Source organism: Eutrigla gurnardus, assembly GCF_963514095.1.
Source record: "Eutrigla gurnardus genome assembly, chromosome: 11".
In the NCBI taxonomy this organism is placed as follows: Eukaryota; Metazoa; Chordata; class Actinopteri; order Perciformes; family Triglidae; genus Eutrigla; species Eutrigla gurnardus.
The window spans coordinates 5,433,726-5,457,318 of NC_139925.1; the positions used below are offsets into that span (position 1 = coordinate 5,433,726).

The following is a 23,593-nucleotide window of genomic DNA, read 5'->3' on the forward strand; positions in this document are numbered from 1 at the left end:
ACGCTGAAAGTTCATGATCGCGCTGTCTGCACATTCAATTTTTCAGCAGGAATTAGAGCTTATTTGTCCGACACCCTTCCTGTCACACTCTCCTCTCACTTCGTGGTGCTTTAAAACTCATCAACACATAATGCCCCCTTGGGCCCACTTCGTTTTATATAACATTAACACCAATGGGTGCCGAACAGATGCGATGCTACAACTTATTACCACGTAGCGGACTGTGTTTAATTGGAATCGGGCAGCAGACATCATTAATAACCAGACTTCGAGAAGTAGATTCCCAAAAGGCAAGCAAGTGGTTTATTTTTAACCATGTGAACGTAATGAACTGTGTTTTCTGTTTATGAATCAGTGACTACATGTCATGTTTACTCTTTTTGAACTGCTTCCCAGGTTTTTCTATTTTAGAGATCACCATCACTGCATTCTGTTACATTCTGAGCTATTTACATGGATCCCACTGATAAAGCAATTAAACTGCAACAAAACCTATTTCACATTATTTAATACTTTTTGGGGGAAAAACATTAAGCATGTATAAATTTGTCAACTGTTTAACTTAAGACTGTCCTTCTCATTCCCTATTTATTTTTGTTACATGCAGGAGATTTTACTGAAAGGCATCCTACAAATAGTTGAAGCCAACATGAATATAGAGCCTCTTCACTTCCTGACCTTTCCAGTAATCCTCGGGGTTTCGACCCCGGGAGGACTGTCCACTGGCTCCAGACAGAACGGTGCAGCTGGAGGGAAGAGCGTTGGTTCGCTTTGGAAGGGCAAACTGTCTCCTGGGCGCAGGGACGGGGATAACGAGTACGGACCGAGCCATCTCCGTTCCTCCCCCTGGCACATTGCTCCCCTCCACTTGCCCCTCGTGGGGCAGAACTGCTGGCCCCACATGGCTAGCGGCTTCAGTGCCTCTATGTGGCTACGAGTGGCGGAGCAGGAGGAGACGGATGGGGACAAAGAGACGGGTGAGACGCCGATCCTTCAGCAAATCCTTCATATGCCTGAAGTCCATATATAAGGGAACTGCTTTTGAGATTCTTTCAACATTGTTTTTTCTAGAGGAGAGTAACCCCCCCTCAGCTGAGTGCCACCATGGCTCCTCTCAAGCTGGGGCGAGATTAGTAGAGGAAGATCTCATTCATATTCTGTCCATGGGCTCCAAGGCACTGATGCTTCAAGTGTGGGCAGACTTCTCCACGGGCTCTCTGACATTCAGGTGAGCTCCAGCTAGGGATGAGATGGTCGTGGTGAATCTCCATTATCAGGATTGAGTGAGCTGTATTCACTGTAATGGTAGAGAAGTGAAAAACAGAGCCAGATGTATAAAAAAATACAGTGTACATAAATACAGTTTTAAAATGTATTTATCCTTTATTTATACAGTTTATACATTTAACATAATTTACCATTTACATTAAGGAATGTTCATTAACTAATTTACTTTAACAAAATGTTATGTATTTTTAAGAGTTTTAGGCAATAATTAGAGGATAACTGGGATATTGGATTTGATTTATTTATTCAGCACAATTAAAATGCAAAACAGAAACAGAAGAGACAAAACAGGAGAGGCATGAAACCCATAGGGGCTTATAAATAGCCTCACCTATTATAAAAACAAAACAAAGTCTAATATTGTGAATCGTGACTTGAATTTTTCCTATCGTCTCACGTCTACCTCCATCGTAGACTACAGTGTAAAAGATGCGTGTGAAGAATGGGTTGCTATTTCTTCAGTATTTGTAGTTTATGGCCCTTGAAGTACTGTAATGTTCCATTCCCCCAGGATCTGCATCGACCCAAACGATGAGATAAAAGCAGGGCTGCTGGCGCAGGCAGACTCCGGCGAGGAACTACTCGCCCCGGGCCAATGGCAGCACCTCGGCCTCACCTACACCCAACAGCCAGAGGGCAAGAAGAACATCCACGGCCGTGTGGTTGTCTGGGTGTGTGGCATCAGGTGAGGAACGTCTTAATAGCAAGAATAAGACAATCCAGTAAATGAGTGGACATTAACCTGCTCTCTGTTTTAGGAAATGTGAGGTGTCTTTGGACTACACCCTTCCAAGAAAGTCCAGCTTATCATCTGACAGCAACAAAACCTTCTGCATGTTGGGCCACTGTTCGCCGTCCTCCGAGGATCTGTCGAAGCAGGGCGGACGCTGGACCATGGGCACTGTGCTCCTCTTCAATGGTAGGATTTCCTACACTTTTATTTCCAGTCAGTCGCTCAGCATCTTACCACAATGCATACATCTGTCAAATATCCTATGTGCAATTTCATCTGTTCCACCTCAGTGCTGCTCCCTGGTGGTACATTACACTGATTGACTTCACTCTCACAAGCAGCATGTCCTGTGCATACATGCTGTTATAGTTTGTGGTGCGGTTGTATTTTAAAAGCGGAAGCTAGTCTAGCGGCTGTGAAAAGCTGTTGCGGGTGTGATGTGTTGTGCACTGTAGATTCTCAGCATTCTCTCAGGGGGGATTACTGAATGCTTCCCTTGTTGCCTCTAATTGGCCGTGAATGGCTTGTCTCTCTGCGATCTCAACCTGTGAACCCAACTGATGTCTTTGGACAAGCTTAGCCTCTCTGCTGTTAGCAGCCTCCTCTAGGACTGTGGGATTCACCCAAATTATATGAAAACAAGTAATAAAACATCTCAGAGCACCATGGCTCATCAAGGGTCTCGCTTTCATCACTTCATATGCTATTTCTGTACAGGTTATTGATGGAATATTAAGCTTTTACTGTTGTATTTCTCACAATACTGTTTCATGGCTTCCGTGATAACAGACATTTGCAGTGTTTGCCTCATTAGGACAATTAGGACATTGTTTGCCTGCATATTTCAGGATCTAGAATAGGATCTGAGGAGGCGCTGTACTTGTACACCAGCGGGCCGGACCTCACCTCTATCATGCCCTGCAAATATGGCAAGCCCAGCGGGACCGTCTCCAAGTTTGTCACTCTGGAAGGCCTGAGGTGTGGGCATGTACGAGAGCTCCTGATGAAGAACAAGGACGTGGACACAACAGCTTTAGTCGTGAGTCTTTGTGTACACGAAGCATTTGCTCAACATTCAAATAACACAAAAACACACACGAAACTGGTAAACAAACTGTCACTGTTGTTCCACCCAATGTTAGAATGCGGATTGACACTGCTGTTGAACCCTGTTCTTGGGTTTTATGATCCAAGTGCTCTGTAAGCACAGCAAATCCCTCCTATGTCTCATTTATTGTTTCATTTCACGGTGGATGAGTAATGTGCTGTTCCAATTAGCTGTCATTAATGATACTGCAGGGTAAGAAGTTATTTTCAACCCAAAGGAAAAAGCTATTACAGTAAGGCTGCAGCTTTTTCAGTGAGACTGAAAATAGTTTTCCTCCCATCAATGCTAATGGTTTTGTTGATGAAAGGTTTGAAGGGGAGCACGGGAAGAAGAATGAATGATTTCACCCCCACGTTTTTATAATGTCTGTTATGCAAATCCATGCTAGATATTTTAGCCCTAAGCTAGTTGCCCCCCCCCTTGCTTGGGTCTAATTGAATTTCAACAAGATGTACTACCTACATCTGTAAATAATTAAAAGTTACAGGATGAAAGTTTTGCCTGGAGATAATGATTGTGTGGGTGGTGTTTCTGTATAGGAGAGCTTGGCGGTAGTGTATGCCCCCAGCAGCCCTCGGGTCTACACCATCTATGAGCCCGTAATCAGACTTAAGGGTCAGGCCAAGACGGTGGTCACCCAGAGGCCCTTCAGCTCCAAGGAAGTGCAGAGTGTTTCCCTGGATCCGAACGCTCTCAGAGCTCTGGTTCCCACTGAAACCCACGGCCTGCAGAGCGTCCTGCACAAGATCGGAGGAACAGGAAATTTTGTCTTCCTCTTTGCACAGGTAGGATGGTCCATATTGTTATTATATTATTATTATATAATTGAAGGTTTACGTGGATGCATTGCAGAGAGGGGAAGTGCATTTTATACTATATGTCATCTCAAAGCAATGTAGGTTAAATGTGTTTCATAATGCTGCTTATCAATAGCATCAACTTCTGCTGTTCCGTGGCAACTTTTAAGACACGACAAACAACACAAAGGAGGAAGTGATTCAGTTTTAAAGCCATAAACACTCTACTTGGGTATCATAAAAAGGATGTTTAGCACCAGGGCTGGTTCAGTAGAACTCGATTAGTCAATCAATAGAACATTTATAGCCAGCTATTTTTATTCTCAGCCATTTTTCAAGCAAAGATGCCAAACGTTTAATGATTCCAGCATATTTAAGATGCAAATTATCTGCTTTTCCATGTCTCAACATTATAGAAAAAGTAATACGTTTGGTTTTCGAATGGTTGTCACTGATGTTTTTAAAGGCCAGAACATTAATCAATTAATCAACTATTCAAGATCATAATTGGCAAATTAATAGCTCACGAAAATATTCCTTAGTTACGCACTTCTGTTCAGAAATCCATTTTATTTTTGAAGTCTATATGCTGCTTCATACATATATTCATGAAGGTGCTGCATATGACCAGCGCTGCACTTATATTAATTACCAAGTCCAAAAGATAAATGACAAAGCTGCATTATTTACTCTACTGTATATATTTTATAAAAGTTTGTTAGGCTTGCGTGTGCTTTTGTTGGAACACAATAACAGCGTGAAATAACATGTCAGAACTCATCCTTGTCTTTTCGTCCGTGTCCTTTTTGTCTCTGGGTTTTGCCGAGTCCAGACGGTGGAGCTCAGTGACTGTGAGAAGACTCAGGCTCTGGCCCTGCGAGTGCTGCTGTCTTTGTCCAAGTTTAACCAACACCGCATCCATGAAATGGACTGTTACCATGGTTACTCTATGATCCACCAGGTCCTCATCAAGTCCAAATGCATCGTGGGATATCATATGCTGAAAGTGAGTCACGCCGTGATCTCTTCCTCAGTGCCCGTAACCCCTGCTGATCCGTGCAGTGCTGTAAAATATATTCATCTTTTTTTAACCGTGAATCTGATCCCGCCACGCCGGTGCCTCTCCGAGCCGGCGACGGTGACCCTGCTGTTACTTGACCCTCTGGTTGTGTCTGTAATTGAGCTGTGTGATGGCCGCGTGCTGAAATGGATTCTGTCTGAGTTGATGAAACGCTGAGCTCCTGCTGAGTCACACAGCGTCTCTGATTGCCTTGCTCCACACACTGTCTTGTACAGCACGGAACTGCACTGATTAGCGATATTAAAACACTCATAACTATTCCTTAGTCATATGGAATTGGCTGCGTTACGGTTGTTGGATTATTTTTCTTTTCCATTTGTGAGCGCCAACCTCTATCGTGGCTCAGGCTACCAGAGACCCAGAGGAGTGTAAGATTTATAACCACTGCAGTGAAGCTGGCCACAAATGACAATGACAATGACTCTGATCGATACAGACAGGGGTGCTGAGGGAGGGCATGGTAGTGGTTTTGACGGAGTGATAAGCACTCCTCATACATTTCATAGAGGATTTATTGACTCTGGGATTCTGCACTGTAAGGTGTTTTTTTTTGTGGAGACATAGTGATTATCGATAGATACGGTATGTTGAGGTGTGTCTGATGAGAGTGAGCAGCACTATTTTTTATATCCATATTCTGTCCTTCCAGACATTATTGGATGGATGTTGCAGTGCACCCATCCTCATCCTGGGGGAGGACGGCCAGTTCCGCTTGGACCCGGAGTCCATCGCTGTGGTGCAGGATATCAGGCTTCTCTCAGACGTCCTGTTGGACTGGAAGATCTGGGCCAAGGCTGAGGTAACCACACATCACAGGATCAATAACACTTCATTAGTGACAGGAGACTTAACACAATGTCTGACTAATCAAAATGAGACAAAACAAGATAGAATATACGTACAAAGCACGCATAAATACGACCAGGCATATTTCCAACTAAATGATAAACATACATTCAGATTAAGTTTTACTTTTTATTTTATTTTAGCAAAACAACAATGAAGATAAACTGAGCTCGAGATGAGCTACGCATAAAATATATTGTTTTTCTCATCAGATTTGAAGGTACAGCAGGACATAAAAGATACATTTGTTGACGCTGAATCTGAATCTGCCAATTTTCAGTTTCCCAAGGTCTTTTTAATTTATTAACATCCTTTTCATCAGCTCGTAATAAATTCATGCACCTCAGGAGAAAATCTTTTGATTTTGTTTGTGTCGATATTTCCAAAAAAATAGCCAGAATTCAAAATGTCTTTAATTTCTTTGAAGAATCTTTCAACTCAATTTTTATGTTTCGACAAACCCAAAAGTTTGTGGAGGAATCACTAATAGCCTGCTAATCATGCAGTGAAATACATGCTGATAAAAATCAAAGAGGCCAAAATAATGAGTCCTGTATGTTTTGCATTCTGTGCAGAACCGTTTCACTTTCAACTCCACCACTAGATGATGTAAAACCCAGCTAATGTGTCTTTTCTGTCAGTGTGGCGTGTGGGAAACGCTACTTGCCGCCTTAGAGATCCTCATCAGGGTGCACCACCCTTATCAGGTCTTCAACATCCGTCAGTTCCTCAAGGCTGAGGTCGTGCACCGCTTCCTGCTCACCTGCCAGGTTCTACAGGTGGGTCATACTCATAGAGCTGCTCCAAATATACCCGTTACGTCTTCAAAGACCGCTACTGACCGCATTACGTTTCTCTCAAGGAGCATCGGGACGAGCATCTGACTGCCATCCCGCAGGAAGTCTGTCTGTCGTTCGTCAAAATCATCCAGGAGGTGCTCGGGTCTCCCCCGGACATGGACCTGCTGAAACTCATCTACAACTTCCTGCTGGCGGTTCACCCGCCGACCAACACCTACGTCTGCCACACTCCATCCAGCTTCTACTTTTCCCTGCACATAGGTGAGCTGAAGTGGCGTAGTTGAAAGCTTGCACCTCAAAAGCATCAAAGTGTCTTTCATTTTAATGAGTTCTTTTGATATCCCTTTATTTTGTCAGACGGGAAGGTGTACCAGGAGAAGGTGCAGTCCATTATGTATCTGATACACTCCAACAGTGGAGGAAAGTCTGCCAGCAGCTCCGTGGTGTCGCTCTCCCCAACCGTCTTCGCTGATGCTCCCCATGACGGTACGGCTGTTTCAGCAATACGACATAGAATGTAAAGCCCTCCGAGGCATCCGACACAGCGACGATGATTAAATACAAACCGCAAGCGCCTCTAGCAAAATGTCACCAGAGGTTTATTTTGCAAACACCATTATTTCTAGGAAAAGCTGACCCATGAGGATTAGGTCATTATGTGTTTGAGAAACTTACAGGTTTAATCTTAAACTGCTGTTCTTAACATTATTTCTCATAGAGCGCCCTTTATTATACATCTAATATATCTTTATAAGTTTGCCATTTTACCAATTGTATCTGAGCTTTTATTGCTCTAGTTTTGATCCATATGGACCTCTTCTGTCATCATAACCTTTCCTTTTGATTGCCTTTTTGTTCTTTTTATTTCTTGCAAAGCACTTTATGACTTTAAGAGAGGGCTATAGAAATGAAATACCTTCGGCTGTGATGCTTGCATTTATTGTGATACACCGAGCTGCAATTACTTACCTGATTAAACCGGCCACATCATGTTGTTCTTCACAGTCACACGTCTATAAATATTAATATTTGCTCTGCAAGTTTTGTACAGTGTGCCTGCATATGAATAAGTTATAAAGTCTTATAATTAATCAAGTGGTGAATCATTGTGTTCTGTTTTCCAGGACATCTCCACGCGCCTTCCCCAGAACATGGAGGTGACGATCAGTCGCTCCGCCCTCCTAGTCTGGCACCATCGCCGTACGCCTCCCCCCTCCTGACACCTCGACTCGGACACGGTATTTCAAATGAGGCGGGTGAAGGTGACGGCGTCTCCCTCGCCACTCAGCAGGCTCTCGGCAGCACCGAGACACTGAAGAAGGGCGGAGGTGACGAGCAGCTCCTGAGCAGCTGTGAATCAGCCAAGACAATCTGCGAGTCCAAGGACATAGGTGAGGGAGGCGCCTTGCGCACTCCCTCCATCAGCGTGGAGGAGGAGCGGGACGCGGGAGCGGAGGTGGACAGCCTCGCAGAGGGCAGCGTCGGCGTGGCAGAGTCTGAGGACAGGTTCGACTGGGCCAGCGACGAGGCGCCGCGCCGTCCCGACAGCCTGAAAGGCATCCAATCATTCCAGAGGAGCCACAGCAACCTGGCCAGTCTGGGCCTGGCCTTCCCAGCTCCAAACGGCGGGTTGGCAGTCAGCCGCTGGCCCAACTCAGCTGACCGAGGCTCCATGCCCGAGGACTGGGAGAGCTACACCTACTCCCCTGGCTATGAGCGGGCGCACAGCAAGACCGAGTCCAATGACAGGTATGCTGCCAGAGTACCCTTTTACAAAGCGTGCTTGTTTGATACTCGATATCGTTAATTAGGTCAGCCCACACCCAACTTTGGCCAATATGTAAATGAGCACTGACGGCGTCTTTCAACGTTTGATCTAATTGTACTTCCATGTGGGTTTTGTTCTGACACATATCTCCAAAAGATAAATAACTTGAACTCTCTCCTCGATAAAGAAGATCAATGAAGGGATTTGCATGATCTAAATATAGCATTTGGTTATGGTAATAATTCCCTAGCTAACTTTTTGAAAATTATTTGTGAAGCAGTGACAGTTTGATTTTAATTCCACCTGCCAGCCAGCTGCTGACTTTAAAAAGATTTATTCCTTGTAATGCTGTGTTCTCACCAAAGTCACCTTTGTTGTTGTTTTTTCCAACAATACACAACGTGGGCGGTCTGACATTAAGAAATCCAATTTGATTTGTTGATGGATTTCAAGCTATGCAGAAAACCTCCAAGAACAAACAATGCCTTAAATTCAATACAATTTCCCAGCAGGTGTTTTATATTCTGATGCTCTGAGGCAGTATTGAAGAAAATAGATAAGGTCAACAATGTCACTTTCACTTCACTGATGACTACATTGTGTTGTTTTGTGTTCCTTGGCAAATAGGTTCTCTTCTGACTTCTGAAGGGTACAAAACATTCACTCAGTTATCAAAACAACTTTGTATACCACTTGCTTTGTGCAGTGTTATTAAAACCGAAACAACCTCAGAGCTTTATCAATTTTAGCAGTGCTGCAATGCTTGTATGAACAGTCGGGCTCTCTTTACAAAATACACAGCACCTGACTGCAGGACAATAACCTCTAATTTAATCCTGTAACCAGTATTCAAATGACTGTATTTTCTTATCAGCTCATTTTCAGCACTAATAACGGCTGACATTCAGCCAGCTGGTCATGCACGGTGATTGAGCACTAAAGCCTGAGCTGTGTTTTTGTCAGGTCCAGCACTGAGGACTGCCTGGTGCTGATCTGCTGTGGACTCTATGATCTTCTGAGGGGCATCTTGCTGCTGTTGCCTGACCTCATGCTTGAGGAGGTGATGGACAAGCTCATCCAGCCAGAGGCCCTCATAGTGCTGGTCAATCATTCGTCGCCTCTCATCCAGCAAGGCGTCATGAAGGTTTGCTATTTGTTTGATATATTTGAAGGCTCTCAGATACTGTGAAGACATTTTACTGCACTTATGAGCTCATTACATTTCCCAAAAAGTCACATTTACACATTTGTTAGAGGGACTTTATGGTACTTTCACATCTAACCTGTTTTTTAAGAAGTATTAAAGCAGTGAGGGCAACTTTTCCTAGAAACAAAGAAACCAGTAATGGAGCTGGTGGGAGAATTGAAGGAGCAGATACCAATCAGGAAGTGGACTTTGTTTGTAAAATAAATAAATAATAATAAATCAACAATGTTTCTTTTTACAGATGTTAAAACAATCTGAGAGGAACTGGTTGCCAGACTTTATTACTTTTGGAGAGAGCCGTGTCCTTCTGTTGTCAGTCATTATGCTAAGCTGAGATAAACGGATGCTGGCAGTATTTATTATACAGACATGAGTAGAATCAGTCTTCTCTAACAATAAACCTGATGGCAAATACATTGTCTGTGTTAAACATTTGATCCCCTGTTCCTCAGGATCTGAAGACAAAATATTGTACTCTAAAATCCGGCGTGTTAGCAAGCTATCACAGTATGTTAACCGTACCTGTCGGTTACCTTCTGTTTTCCTTCCTTCACTTCTTATTCTGCCCCTCTCCTGCAGCTGCTCGATGCATATTTCAGCAGAGCCCTCAAGGAGCAGAAGGAGAAATTTTTGAAGAATCACGGCTTCTCGCTGCTGGCCAACCAGCTGTACATCCACCAGGGCAGCCAGGGGCTCCTCGAGTGTTTCCTGGAGATGTTGTTCGGGCGGCCGGTGGGCCTGGAGGAAGAGTGAGTCCAGGGAGAACACACTAGTCAGGCAACAATGTCCAGTGTACCTAAGGCTGAGTGTTTTATCTTAGAACAGCATCCACTGACTATTGTATAAATGAATAAATAAAAGTATTTTTCTCTTCCGTATTTCTTTCCAGTCTGGACCTGGAGGAAATGGAAAATATCTCACCCTTCAGAAAGCGCTGCATCATTCCAGTGTTGGGTCTGATTGAGAACTCCCTGTATGAGAACTCGTTGTTGCACAACATCCTGTGCATGCTGCTGCAGCTCATCAACGCCTGCCCGAAGCTGGCAGACATCCTGCTAGACCACGGGCTGCTCTACGTCCTCTTTAACACCCTCTCCACCCTCAATGGCATGGAGAACGGGTACGTCTGCCAGAACAGAGGATGATTCATTGAAACACGTCCACGGGTTCACCGGTTTTGTCTTGAACCTTCGAGCCATGAATCGTAATCATTAATCCTCTCGCTGTTCATTTATCTTTCACACACGAGTGGCAGCTTCATGTTTTCGTGCTTTTTTTTTTTTCTTCCTGCAGTATTCCTCTGAATGACTACAAGCTGCTGGTGTGTGACGTCCAGCAACTGTTAGTCGCTGTGACGATCCACTCCTGCAGCTCTTCGGGGTCCCAGTACTTCCGCATCATTGAAGACCTCATCACGTTGCTGGGTTTCATGCAGACCAGCAAGATGCGTCGCACGCAGGGTGAGCGCTGGATTTCTAAAATCTCAGAAATGCATGACTGTTGTCATCTACTACACTCTGCAGTTCTGGATGATATCAAGCTGTCAAGCTCTGCTGCGGAACGAAACTGTCACTTCATTTTCTACAAATGCAGAGTGGAAACTCATTTGAGGAAAAATATATATAATTTAGGAAATATCTCACATCTTGCCGCTAAAAAGTTTTCTATCATTTTTTTCTTCAAATTGCTCTCTGAAAAGACTTTCTCCCATCTCCTCCCCCGTTATTTATTTTGATATATAATCATTCTGTGATCACAGAAACATTACAGAGGCGTTAGGGCTCTGTGCACGGCTCCCTTTATTTTTGGTTGTTTGTCATTTTAGTAATTATACTTGAATGTATTACTGCCCTCATTGGGCCAGCGTGATGAAAGCCACCAGCCTGAGAGGAGGTGTGTGTTTTGGGCAAAGTCCCCCAAACTGCTCTGTAGGTTTCTGGTCTGTTTGTGGGAAAGTTTCTTGGATTACAATGTTACCCAAGAGCAAAAAGTAATTTAACACCGGCACATTTAATCATAGTAGCAGACACAGTTAGAGGACCTGAAATATGACAACACAACAGCTGTCAACCCTGTGTCATCGCAAAGTCGTACAGAGCCATAAATAAAGAAAAAATGCCTGATATGAAGATAGAAGCCAGAAGAATGACCCCTATAAAATCTAAAAAGCTTCTCCTCTCAATTATCCTTGAAGGGCATCACACTGGTACGGTGAACATAACATTAGCTCCACCGTGGCCCAAGGATTTTATATTGTTGGTTGTGATAAATTGAAAATTAATTTCAGATTTAAATCAGGATTATTTGGTCCAAGTGTTTTTGTTTCCATCTGAACATGACTACTACGTCAGGCCTCGTGAATCACATTGTTACGTCAGAGAGAGTACAATCATTGATGAATGCCTCTTCAATCCTTCATTCATTGGGCGTTCCCCAAATCAATTTGTATGTGTGTTTCTTGCATGAAGCTTATCGTATCATATCGCATCAGATGAACTTCTAAACAAAGTATCTTTTAATGTTTTGGGGGGGTTTTTTCTCAGAGATGGCTGTGGCTTTGCAGTTCCGCGTACTTCAGTCAGCGATCGAGTTCATAAAGACGACAGCCAATCAGGAGCCCCAGAAGCTGAGCAGCTCCGTTAACACGCCGAGCTCTCCGCATCACGCCATCCATCAGAAGCGCAGGAGCATCGCCGGTGAGTGTTTCTGACGTCCGGTGTGCAGGTTTTTTTTTAGAATTGACCACCGTGTGTTTTCAGGCATTTCACCTGTTTGTCAATCCTCTCCTCGTCCTGATCCGAAGGTTCCATTGCCATGAAAGACTCCATTATTCCCCGCATCCCCAGACAGCACTACTGCTCCTATGGCCAGATACCCCTCTCCCCTCCCTTCAGCTTCCTGTCCCAGGACTCCCCCCTCCCCTCCCCCACCGGAGCTCCATCCTACATGCTCCACTGTGATGCAGGTAGCTCGGACTGCGGTCCCCAGCGGAGAACATCCTCCCCCGTCATGGAGCGTGTCTCTCCCCCGTTTTCTGCTGTGAACTCACCACTTTTTCCCTCGCACTCACCTCGGGTGTTAATTTGCCCGGTACATTCGTGCGCTACTGGTGCCCTTGTGTGTGTGCATGTTTGTTAATCCATTAGCACTTTGATGAGATCTTTATAATCTTCTCTGTTCAATGATTTGTGTGATATTTACCTTAAAAAGGAAATGTGTACTCATACTTACAGAAGTCATACCGTCACGTTGTGCCACAATTTGTGTTCTCATTCGAATTTTGTTCTTGTAGGACGCCGGCGTTTCTCTCTGGCGCAGACCGACTCGCTCCTGATGCGGATGCGCTCCGTAGCCAGCGATGAACTCAACCAGATGATGCAGAGGAGGATGAGCCAGGAAAACCCCATCCGAGCCAGTGAGACTGAGTTCGTCCAGCGGCTGCAGAGGCTTGTAGTCCTAGCTGTCAACAGACTCATTTATCATGGTAAAAAAAAACAAAAAAGTATCTCTTCTTTTCATTTTCTCCTTCACCTTAAACTGAACTTCCTGTCTAATCCTCGTCTCTCATTTCAGATGTGAGTCAGGATTTATTTGACCTGCTGAACATCCCCGACTCTCCAGACCAACCGTTTTTAATACCGGATCCAGGCGATCAGCCGCCGGAGGAGAGCGGCTTCGCCTCTGTCCCGCACTCTCCCATTCCGTTCACCCTGCCGCCGGCCAATAAGAAGAGCTTTCAGAAAAACGTCCTCAAACTCATGATGGACGGGATCAAAATCAGCCTGGTATGACGACGCCCGAGAAATCTCTTTAGCTGCAAAGAGCTAACTGCTTTACTGACATACCTTCGATGGTTGTGATCTCGCAGGGCAGCCCGGGTCGAGGAGGAGCCCCGCATCATCAGTGGCAAAGGATCCTGTGGTCGTGTCGGGACACCTTCCGGGTCCAAATCGGCCGCCTTCTTGTGCACACGCTGAGCCCCGCCCTTCCCCTGTCGGACAGGAAGGAGTCGCTGGAGTTTGTGTTTGATCCCAGACATTTGGATATCCTCAAGGAGAGCCTCAGCCCGGGTCTAGAGGTGAGTGTGGACGAAATGCATCATTAAAGTCTATTAAAATGATATATTTCTGGTCATTTTTAACCCTCCCAGTGCAGAAATTGTGTGAGTGAGTGTTCAGTATATTAGCCTGGCTTGGCATTTTCACTCCTACAGACAAGTTTTCCAGGAGCTGTCAGTCACTGGCTCTAAAATAACCTGATAGATGTCTTCATGCTCTTCAGCAGCCCCCCTTGCATCACCTCTTGCTGTGTGAAACGGTGTCGACTAGCTGGATAAATCTTGTTTCCTGTCCACCACAGAAAATGTAACCCGTGCTTTGTTTTACCCTCTCTTTCCCTCAGCATGGACCAAAGTTGTCACTGTACCTGTACGAGATGCTGCACGATCACAAAGATAGCCTCACCAAAGACGAGCAGAACGCCGTGGGCGTATTCATGACCTCGCTCAAGCTTTGTGGCCATCGCTGCATCCCACCCAACTCTCCACACAAACAAGACTTGCTCAAGGCCATAAAAGAGGTAAAGACAAACATTGCTCGTTCAAAGGGAAGGAGCAGCTCAGTTTGCCGGTTCAGCAGTATGAAACATCAGCTTTTGTGCAGGTGAAAAAATCTTGGATTTCTTTTTAGTGAGAAAATAAAGTTGCTTTCATTTTTTTCATACAGGAAAAATTAAAGTATGAAGCAGAAGAGAAAACAAGCAAAGTGGCGTGGGAAAAGAAAATGGCCAACACTCAGAGGAAGTGAGTAGGAGCTTTATTTCCCCCCTCCATGATATGAGATTGATGATTGGTGAGGATCCTGTCTTTGTTGCTGTCTTCCATTCACCCCGTTCTTCCTTATTCCTCTGCAGTCTCATCCAGAGGCTGGATGGAAAGTCCAAGGACATTTCAAAGATCGCAGCTGACATCACTCAGAATGTGTCCCTGCGACAAGGAATGGAGAGAAAGAAAGTCATGCAGCACATCAGGGGACTCTATAAGACTGACCTCAGCGCCAGCCGACACTGGCAGGAGCTGGTGCAGCAGCTCACGCACGACCGGTAAATCTCACGGGCGGTACAATGACAGAACCGTTACTATAATGACTGACATTTTAATGGATTCTACTCTCTATTTCCTCGCCAAATCCTGGAGTTCTCTACCGAATCCTCTGTGTCGAGGTTGCTTTTGTGTTGATGTGACTAGACAAACTGCTTGAGAGGGCTGTGTTGGTCTGTTTCAGTGCGGTTTGGTACGATCAGACATCCTACCCGACGTCGTGGCAGCTGGACCCCACCGAAGGGCCCAACCGGGAGCGAAGGCGCCTACAGAGATGCTACCTCACCATTCCTAACAAATACCTGCTCAAAGACCGACGCAAGTTTGAAGGTGAAGAAACCCTTTGAGCAGTATGGCAAAAATTCTGTCTACTGCTAGCGTGTTTGTGTCCTTAATCTGACCTCCATGTCTTGTTCAGACACAGCGAAGCCTCCATTGTCCTTCCTGTTTGAGGATAAGACCCACTCCTCCTTCTCCTCCACCGTCAAAGACAAAGCCACCAGCGAGCCCATCAGGTATTATCTTCTACCCCTCACTCAGCCCGACTCGTGCTGCACTGAGGAGTGTCTCATCTTTATTCACGAGGAGTATTTCTGGTACGATGAATGCCTCTGTTTGTCCTCAGGTTCACCAGAAGGTGCATCAGCGTCGCCCCGTCCAGGGAGACAGCGGGGGAGCTACTCCTGGGTGAGACACTGACCAATATAGGCAGCCGGTCACCAGGCATGAAGAGTAATGGGCTCTCTCTGAGGCACTAGACAATACTGCTCTCCCCTCACACACACACACACACACACACACACACACACAGTGTTTGTTAGTTGTTCAGCAGGGGGAAGCTTTTGTTTGTCTTGTCTCTCCGTCGACTAAATCTCTCTCGCCCTGCGTCGTGTCACAGGAAAGTCTGGGATGTACTTTGTGGAGGACAACGCCGCTGATGCTCATGACAACCAGGTAAAGCCAGACGACTGTTCAGCATCATACTCTGCCGGGAAGGTTACGGCGGCTCAAACGCAGGGTGTTGTTTGTGTGTTTGGACAGAGCCTTCACGGGGAGACCGAGGCTCCCTCTTTCTCCTGGACGTACGAGGAGATTAAGGAGGTGCACAAGCGCTGGTGGCAGCTGAGAGACAACGCTGTGGAGATATTCCTCACCAACGGCAGGACCCTGCTATTAGCCTTCGACAACACCAAGGTGAGTAAAAAAACACTTGGAATGAAAATGAAGGACATGTTGTGTCTGGAAAGGTGGCTATTCATTGCTTCATTGCTCATGATTGTCATACTGTGTTTTACTTCACTAGAGATAGAAAACATTGTGTTGTTCTCTGTGTTCTCGCCTCAGTTCCGTGACGACGTCTATCACAACATCCTGACCTCCGATCTGCCCAACCTGCTGGAGCACGGAAACATCACGGCGCTCACTCAGCTGTGGGGCTCGGGTCAGATCTCTAACTTCGAGTACCTGACACACCTCAACAAGCACGCGGGCCGCTCCTTCAACGACCTCATGCAGTACCCGGTGTTCCCCTTCATCCTGCGGGACTACATCAGCGAGACCATCGACCTGCAGGACACGAGCATCTACAGGTCGGTGCTGGATGGCAGCTCCGTTCATGTGTTTATTTTCTACATTTTTATTATAATTTTCTCAAGATTATCCTTGTATAAAAGATTTGTATTTATGTGCATCATTGATGGATGCATCAGGTCCTCGGTAGGACGAGTTTAAAGCTCTCGTTAGAAGCGCTCCTCTTCATGCCAGAGCCATTCCACGCCATCACGTTAAATAAGGACACATGCACTTAAATGACATACTGTATTATATATTTAATTTTTTTTGATGAATTGGATGACAAATTAGATCCCTCTGAAGTCAAGACTCGTGGCACGGGAGTCATTTATAATGGGTCACAGTGGAACGCCGCGGCTCATTACTGCTTCGCTCACATTTTGTCGTCACGCAGGAATTTAATCAAACCCATCGCCGTCCAGTCGAAAGAGAAAGAGGATCGCTACGTGGATAATTACAAGGTAAGGCCCCGTCGTGCGTTTTAAGCGTGCGTTTCTTGAGTACGTTGGATTTTCTGGTAATAAAATTTTGTTTGCTTTGTGCAGTATCTGGAGGAGGAGTACAAGAAGGGCATCCGCGAGGACGACCCCATGCCTCCGGTGCAGCCATACCACTACGGCTCGCACTACTCCAACAGCGGCACCGTGCTGCACTTCCTGGTTCGAATGCCTCCTTTCACCAAGATGTTCCTGGCGTACCAGGGTGAGTCACAGGTCAAGTCTCACGCTCCTCCCCCTCGACCACCAAGCTCCTCCCCCGCGACTCCGTGCCCTTTGAAATCCCTTAGATCACGCCACCTTTGAAACACGGTCCGATGTTGACTCGTTTTATCACGGGCACCGTCGCCATCTTTCTTTTTTTCCTTCTTTTCCACCGGTGTTTTCTTCTCCTTGGTTGTTTTGGATCTCCTCGTTTGGGTTTTTAACGAGGAATTGGAAGCTTGTTGCTACTTCCCTCCGCCTCCCCCCTGTGATAATGGTACGACCCGAGGGGGGAGGGGCTTTGTGCACGAACACAGCCCTGCGTGCTGATTGGACAGGATGATCCGGGCGCTGTCGGATCTTTGCAAAACAAACAACAGGCTCTACGTGCATGTAGAGGCACGCTTTAGATTTTAAAAACAGGTGATTTATGTTGTTCTATCGGAGCGTAGCGTCGGCTTCAGTGAATATGATCAAAAAAATGGTGCCGACTGGGACTTTAAGGAAGGAATTGATCGTGTTTTACAGCGGTTTTAAATCCGAGCACTCTTTAACAGCAGCTAATTTCTATACATCTCCAAAAAGCTTTTAGCAGCACTGAGTGGTGCCTGCATTACGTTGACAGCTCCATCTCGCCGCCGCTGAGGCTTTTAATACAGAAATGTTGGAACGCCCTGATCTCAGATCTGACTGACGTTGCCGTAGCCGCGTGGCCTCACATTTATTAACCATGAAAGGTTACTTCATCTTTATACTTTTCCTCTGATCAACTCCACGCCCTTCCTTTCCCCTTCTCCTTTCTGTGTCTTCCTTTCTTGTTTTAATCATTCCTTCTCATTCATCCGTCTCCCTCCTCTGATCCCGCGAGGCGTCTTTTTATGTGATCGGAAATGTATTCAGCAAGCGTGGTGTCTAAGGTCATGAAAGGGGATCTTTTCAATCAGTGAGTCGAATCTCTAATTAGATTGTCTTTGGCCTTAATCAGACCAGAGCTTTGATATCCCTGACCGGACGTTCCACTCCATGAACACCACGTGGCGCCTGTCCTCCTACGAGTCTATGACCGACGTCAAAGAGCTCATCCCAGAGTTTTTCTACCTCCCAGAATTCCTGGTCAACAGAGAGGGTAATTATTTTCCACCTTTAATTTGTATACCTTATCATTTATACAAACAGATTTTTTAATGTCCTCTAATGTAAAAAAAAAAAAAAACGCCTTTACAGGTTTTGATTTCGGTGTTCGTCAAAATGGCGAAAGGGTGAATCACGTGAATTTGCCGCCGTGGGCCCGCAACGACCCGCGTCTGTTCATCCTGATCCACCGGCAAGCACTGGAGTCGGACCAGGTCTCCCAGACCCTCTGCCAGTGGATCGACCTCGTGTTCGGGCTCAAGCAGAAAGGCAAAGCGGCCGTCCACGCCATCAACGTCTTCCACCCGGCTGTAAGTCGCCGCCTGTCTCACATTTGACAGATTGTAACGGGGACGCTGTTGTTGCTCACATGTTGGAATCATTATCCACAGACATACTTTGGCATGGATGTCTCGGCTGTGGAGGACCCGGTGCAGCGGCGAGCCCTGGAGACGATGATCAAGACGTACGGACAAACGCCCAGGCAGCTCTTCAACGCCTCTCACGTCAGCAGGGCCGGCCCCAAACTCCTGATGGAGGGGGAGCTGCCGGCAGCCATGGGTCTCCTGGTTCAGCTGGCCTTCAGAGAAACCCGAGAGCAGGCCAAGGAAATAATCTGCCCGGTAATCTGCTCTGTCGTGATAGTGACTGAAAATACACTGTCCGTGAAATCTGATGCTCACCTGGAAATCTCCTCCTCCTCCCCCACAGAGTCCACTGCCATGGATCAAAGGTCTGAAGTGGGGTGAGTATGTGGGCTCGCCCTCTGCTCCAGACCCAGTGGTGTGTTTCAGCCAGCCACACGGGGAGAGGTTCGGGTCCCTGCTGGCTCTGCCAACCAGAGCCATCTGCGGTCTGTCCCGCAAGTTCTGCCTCATGATGATTTACAGCAAGGAGCAGGGTAGGAAGCCTCCCCGGTCACTCACCAGTCAGCCTGGACGGTCCGCACGAAGTCCCGCCGACTCCCACTAACTCCATGTTCTCTCCTCCGCAGGCGTCCGGAGCATGCACAGCACCGACATCCAGTGGTCGGCCATCTTGAGCTGGGGCTACGCAGACAACATACTGAGGCTGAAGAGCAAGCAGAGCGAACCACCGATCAACTTCATTCAGTGTTCACAACTTCACCAAGTAAATACTAGAGAGGACACCTTCTGACACCTCTCCGTTACTTTCTGGGGCAGGAGGGACGCGTGATTGAAGGGTTACTTGTTTTTCTGCTCTTCGACAATAGAGGCCGATGTCATTTTAACGTTGATTGAACCCTTGATCTTCCCACGACTGTGCGTGGGGGGAGAAGGAGAGCGATGTGGACCGCTCCGGTTACAGCTGCTCTGAGACCTCAGTCCTGACAGCCGTGCATTAAGCTGGAGGTTTGACGGGTCTGAATCGCTTGATTTGTGCAGATATTTGCACGTCGGGCCGTGCAGATTGGCTCTCAACGTGTTGATATTGAAGTGTGAACCGACAGAGTTGGCATATTTCAGCATATATGGTCTAATTCATGGTCTAGTCATTTTGTTGAGAATATAACTGCAGGCGCTACAGCTCGTTCTATTTTCAGACATCATATAAATACTGGCGGCTATGCACTGATATGCTTTGAGTCTGTTATTCAAGTATAAAATATAATTAGGTTGAAGAGAATTTCATATGCTGCATTTTTGATTCATTTATGCTTCCAGGTAGAGTGCACTGTGGCCATTTAGTCGATTGGTTTTGAAGATGAGGTTGATAGCAAACACAAGCTTTAAAAATAAAAAAGCAAAGCTTGTAGATGAAAGGGATCAACTTTCCGGTGAGATCGACCGATCCGCTGCCGGGTTCCTTGTTTCCTCCGTCCAACCGCCGGCCGCTCTCTGTCTCCTCCAGGTGACCAGCTGTGCCTGGGTGCCTGATGGCTGCCAGCTATTTACAGGCAGCAAATGTGGAGTCATCACCGCCTACAGCAACCGCTTCACCAGCACCACGGTGGGTTTCCATGGCGACGTCCCCCTCTAACCTTCCGCCTCCACATCAGCACCCAATCCACCCACCCAGCTCCCATTACCCCCCCCAGATCCCTCCCCCTCCGCCTCACCGTGCTCAAACGCTCGGCTTCATTAGTCACATCACAGTTGCCCTTGAAACACATTTCCAGCGAGCCTACAAGTGGGATTAGAGGTCTGGGAGTTCAGTCATCAGAGAGGCTTTCAGACTTTCATCGGTCCCCACCAATGGGCATCTAGATTTCCTGTTTTCTCGCTCTCCGAAGGGTGTTTCAGTGGCAATTGATTTGTGCTGTTCAGAAAATCCTCTTAGAGATTCATTAATGGAGTTTTTCCTTTTTAGAAACGTTAAAAAAAGAAATGCCTCATCCAGATCTGTACATCCTGAACACGACCTCTAATGTGTGTCTTTCTGTAGCCGTCAGAGATGGAGGTGGAATCTCAGGTCCACCTGTACGGACACACGGGGGAAGTCACCAGCCTGTTTGTCTGCAAACCCTACAGCATCCTCATCAGTGTCAGTAGAGACGGCACCTGTATCCTCTGGGACCTCAACAGGTCTGTGGAGACACAAAAAGCTTGGTCTTTTATGTCTTTTTGTGGCTGAAGGGAAATCTAAAGCCATGCCTTTTGTTTCCTCAGACTCTGTTACGTTCAAAGCCTCACCGGCCACAAGAGCCCCGTGACGGCCGTGTCTGCCAGCGAGACCACGGGCGACATCGCCACAGTTTGTGACTCAGGTGACTCGCCGCTCTGCTCCCCTCTCCGACTTTATCATTAACACGCAAAGTGGATGTTGAGTCAATGATTGTGTGTGTCCTAGTGGGCGGAGGCAGCGACCTGCGTCTGTGGACGGTGAACGGCGACCTGATCGGCCACGTCCACTGCAGGGAGATCATCTGCTCCGTGGCGTTCTCCAACCAGCCGGAGGGCGTGTCCGTCAACGTCATCGCCGGCGGGCTGGAGAACGGCGTCGTCCGGTGAGCTCCCGTTAATAAGCGTCTTTTTTTTATTTCCTCTCTCACTGCGCTGAATTATTCACTCTGATTATTATTCATATGTCCAGGTTGTGGAGCACCTGGGACTTAAAACCAGTGAGAGAGATCACTTTCTCCAAGTCGAGCAAACCCATCATCAGGTATGTTATCGCCTCTGCAGCCCATGCTATTGGTTGCTGTCGTGTCCTCTGTAAATCTGATAACGTCCTCTCCTGCGTGCTGCAGCCTGACGTACTCGTGCGACGGCCACCACCTCTACACGGCCAACAGCGAGGGCACGGTGATGGCGTGGTGTCGGCGGGACCAGCAGCGCATGAAGCTGCCCATGTTCTACTCCTTCCTGAGCAGCTACGCCGCAGGCTGACTGTGTGTCTGACGTTTACGACTGTCCAATTCCAAGCAAGAGGAGCCCCCTCCTCCTCCTCTTCATCCTCCTCCTCCTCCTCCTCTCTGCACTGACCAGGAGGAGGTTGTGTCAGCATGGCCTCAACCTCCCAGAAACCCCTCCCTAACTTTTAACTAAAGCCATCCCCCGGCCGAGCAGAACTCTACCGCTCCCATCGTGAAATGATAATGAAAATAGTATTATATGTATATAAATATATATATATTTATAAACATACTGAAGTGGAATGGATGAATATTTGGCTGAGGCTGCAACAGACACTTTATATACAAGAAGAAAATGCATTTCTGAGAGTTTTGATTTGTTGAATCTTTTATTATCGTGTTTCTTGCCTTTGAGGTTTTTTGTTGTGCAGAGATCCTTGCCTGATGTAGGTTTTGCTGTTTCCCCCGGTAAGCTGCTATCGACTGGCCGAAGCCAGACCCAAAGTGCGAAGAACCCCCCCCCCCCCCCTCCCGTCTCTCACCTCGGCGGCGCTCGGATCTCCCGCAGCGCGTCGCCTGACAGATTGCTGCCGGAGCTCGGCGAGCGCGTCCTGCTGACGCTGCAGCGGCCAGAAGGGAGTGAAGCCCCTCCTCCTCGCGTCTGTCACCAGGCGACGTCCCGGCTCTGTGGGAGTGAGACGCCGCTCCGCTGGGCTGTCTGCTCCAGTCTGAACACTAGTGTCACGGCCTGCACCACCAAGCTGTATGAGCTCGTGGTGGGGGGGGGGGGTGCTGGGATGAGTCCTTCCTTGTGTTGCCTGTTCTGTCCTCCTCTTTGCATGCTAGAATGATGCAGAACGTGTATGTGGATGTGACATTTACTGTTGTGATGATCCTTCATGGAGGCCTGCCTTGGTTGATACTCATTTATTTATTAGAAGCAACGCGGAGGCTTTCCTTCTCTTCTCGTATTTCCCTTCAAACTGCTCGAATGCACTAAAACCTTTAAATATGATTTTGCTGAAATTCTGAGAAAAGCAAGTAACGAACAGCATTAGATGCAGAAGAAGCTGTGAGGAGTGTCTGAAAGCCCCCCCTCCCTCCCCTGTCGTAGATGGGAGGTCATGGCCGAACAGTCGTGTCCAGCGGTTAGCGTTTCCTGCTCTGATGAGCTTCTTTCAGTCTTACACACTACACTCATCAGTCCAGGAAACGCTTCTTTCCATGCAGCTATTCTTTACATTCCCACGTAACCTACAGCACTTTTGGTTTGTCTGTATGTGTGAAATGGTAGTCAAAGCACTTTCCTTTTCTTTTTTTTTATTAGCAGCTACCTTCTTAACCGTCTTAACACCAACTGAGCTTTGATTTCATTCCACTAATAAATCTAAATCGAGAAAAAAGCAATATCAAACACGCAATAGGTCATTTCTGTCATGTTTCATACGGTTTGTTTTAACGCAGCTGTGAGGAAGAAAACAAATGTTTTGCCTTTGTGTCGACTGCAGCGAGCCTTCTCATGAAAAAGTGACGTCTTAAAATCTCACACTTGGTGTTTTGATGAGAAAGGGAATATTTCTTCTTATATCATGACGTCATTCCTTTCTGTGGTTTTTCCTTCTTCTTATTTTTCCTTTCTCAGCCCACCGGGACCCTCGTGTTACTGTTGTTTACTCTGGTTTCTGGCTTGCATGTGGACATATATAAGTGTGAGAACTACAACAACCTTTTCTTTTCTCAACAACATCCACATGTGAGATTGTATGAATGTTTTTCCTCTTTTTTTTTTTTTTGAGAAAGTGGTAAAAAAAAAGATGATTTTTTTGTGCTTTCTGACACAGAAGGACATTTATGTTTTTCTGTTAATAACTTAAGCTATGCATAATTTAAGATCATTGTCTGACTTCCTGAAAATGTGTCATTTAATTGACCTCTTTGGGCAGTTTTGCAGTTTCTCATGATGGACTGAGGTTCTGGAAGGACATGTTTTATGTTTGTTTTTTTGTGTTTTTTTGTATATATATGTGTGAGTGTGTATGTATGTATAGAAAAGAAAGTGAGTATATTATAAATATATATATATAAAAATATAAATATTTGAAGAGATATGACTACATCTTGTCGTGTGTGTCCATTGGTGTGGTGCGT

At 46.4% G+C, this 23,593-nt stretch overlaps 1 protein-coding gene across 6 annotated transcripts in view; it reads left to right on the forward strand.

Moving 5' to 3' along the window:
* Nucleotides 1–23,551, forward strand: part of lyst (lysosomal trafficking regulator) — a 53,909-nt gene extending 30,358 nt beyond the window's left edge. For 5 of the 6 annotated variants that reach the window (XM_084021530.1, XM_084021531.1, XM_084021533.1 and 2 more), the window contains 42 exons: nt 608–977; nt 1,072–1,228; nt 1,799–1,972; nt 2,046–2,206; nt 2,869–3,059; nt 3,668–3,913; nt 4,758–4,931; nt 5,656–5,805; nt 6,494–6,631; nt 6,715–6,913; nt 7,010–7,138; nt 7,777–8,401; nt 9,384–9,564; nt 10,207–10,376; nt 10,517–10,747; nt 10,921–11,087; nt 12,171–12,323; nt 12,920–13,111; nt 13,201–13,412; nt 13,496–13,705; nt 14,029–14,205; nt 14,352–14,428; nt 14,539–14,727; nt 14,910–15,055; nt 15,144–15,240; nt 15,351–15,412; nt 15,624–15,679; nt 15,767–15,919; nt 16,070–16,314; nt 16,692–16,758; nt 16,843–16,999; nt 17,984–18,124; nt 18,223–18,440; nt 18,522–18,752; nt 18,841–19,030; nt 19,124–19,260; nt 20,002–20,100; nt 20,536–20,675; nt 20,760–20,857; nt 20,941–21,097; nt 21,184–21,255; nt 21,341–23,551. In XM_084021530.1, the coding sequence (XP_083877656.1) occupies nt 608–977; nt 1,072–1,228; nt 1,799–1,972; nt 2,046–2,206; nt 2,869–3,059; nt 3,668–3,913; nt 4,758–4,931; nt 5,656–5,805; nt 6,494–6,631; nt 6,715–6,913; nt 7,010–7,138; nt 7,777–8,401; nt 9,384–9,564; nt 10,207–10,376; nt 10,517–10,747; nt 10,921–11,087; nt 12,171–12,323; nt 12,920–13,111; nt 13,201–13,412; nt 13,496–13,705; nt 14,029–14,205; nt 14,352–14,428; nt 14,539–14,727; nt 14,910–15,055; nt 15,144–15,240; nt 15,351–15,412; nt 15,624–15,679; nt 15,767–15,919; nt 16,070–16,314; nt 16,692–16,758; nt 16,843–16,999; nt 17,984–18,124; nt 18,223–18,440; nt 18,522–18,752; nt 18,841–19,030; nt 19,124–19,260; nt 20,002–20,100; nt 20,536–20,675; nt 20,760–20,857; nt 20,941–21,097; nt 21,184–21,255; nt 21,341–21,479 (7,278 nt within the window). In that variant the 3' untranslated portion in view covers nt 21,480–23,551. The remainder of the gene's footprint in view (nt 1–607; nt 978–1,071; nt 1,229–1,798; nt 1,973–2,045; nt 2,207–2,868; nt 3,060–3,667; nt 3,914–4,757; nt 4,932–5,655; nt 5,806–6,493; nt 6,632–6,714; nt 6,914–7,009; nt 7,139–7,776; nt 8,402–9,383; nt 9,565–10,206; nt 10,377–10,516; nt 10,748–10,920; nt 11,088–12,170; nt 12,324–12,919; nt 13,112–13,200; nt 13,413–13,495; nt 13,706–14,028; nt 14,206–14,351; nt 14,429–14,538; nt 14,728–14,909; nt 15,056–15,143; nt 15,241–15,350; nt 15,413–15,623; nt 15,680–15,766; nt 15,920–16,069; nt 16,315–16,691; nt 16,759–16,842; nt 17,000–17,983; nt 18,125–18,222; nt 18,441–18,521; nt 18,753–18,840; nt 19,031–19,123; nt 19,261–20,001; nt 20,101–20,535; nt 20,676–20,759; nt 20,858–20,940; nt 21,098–21,183; nt 21,256–21,340) is intronic. The other variant, XM_084021532.1, reaches the window with a different exon arrangement.
* Nucleotides 23,552–23,593: the final 42 nt, after the last annotated feature.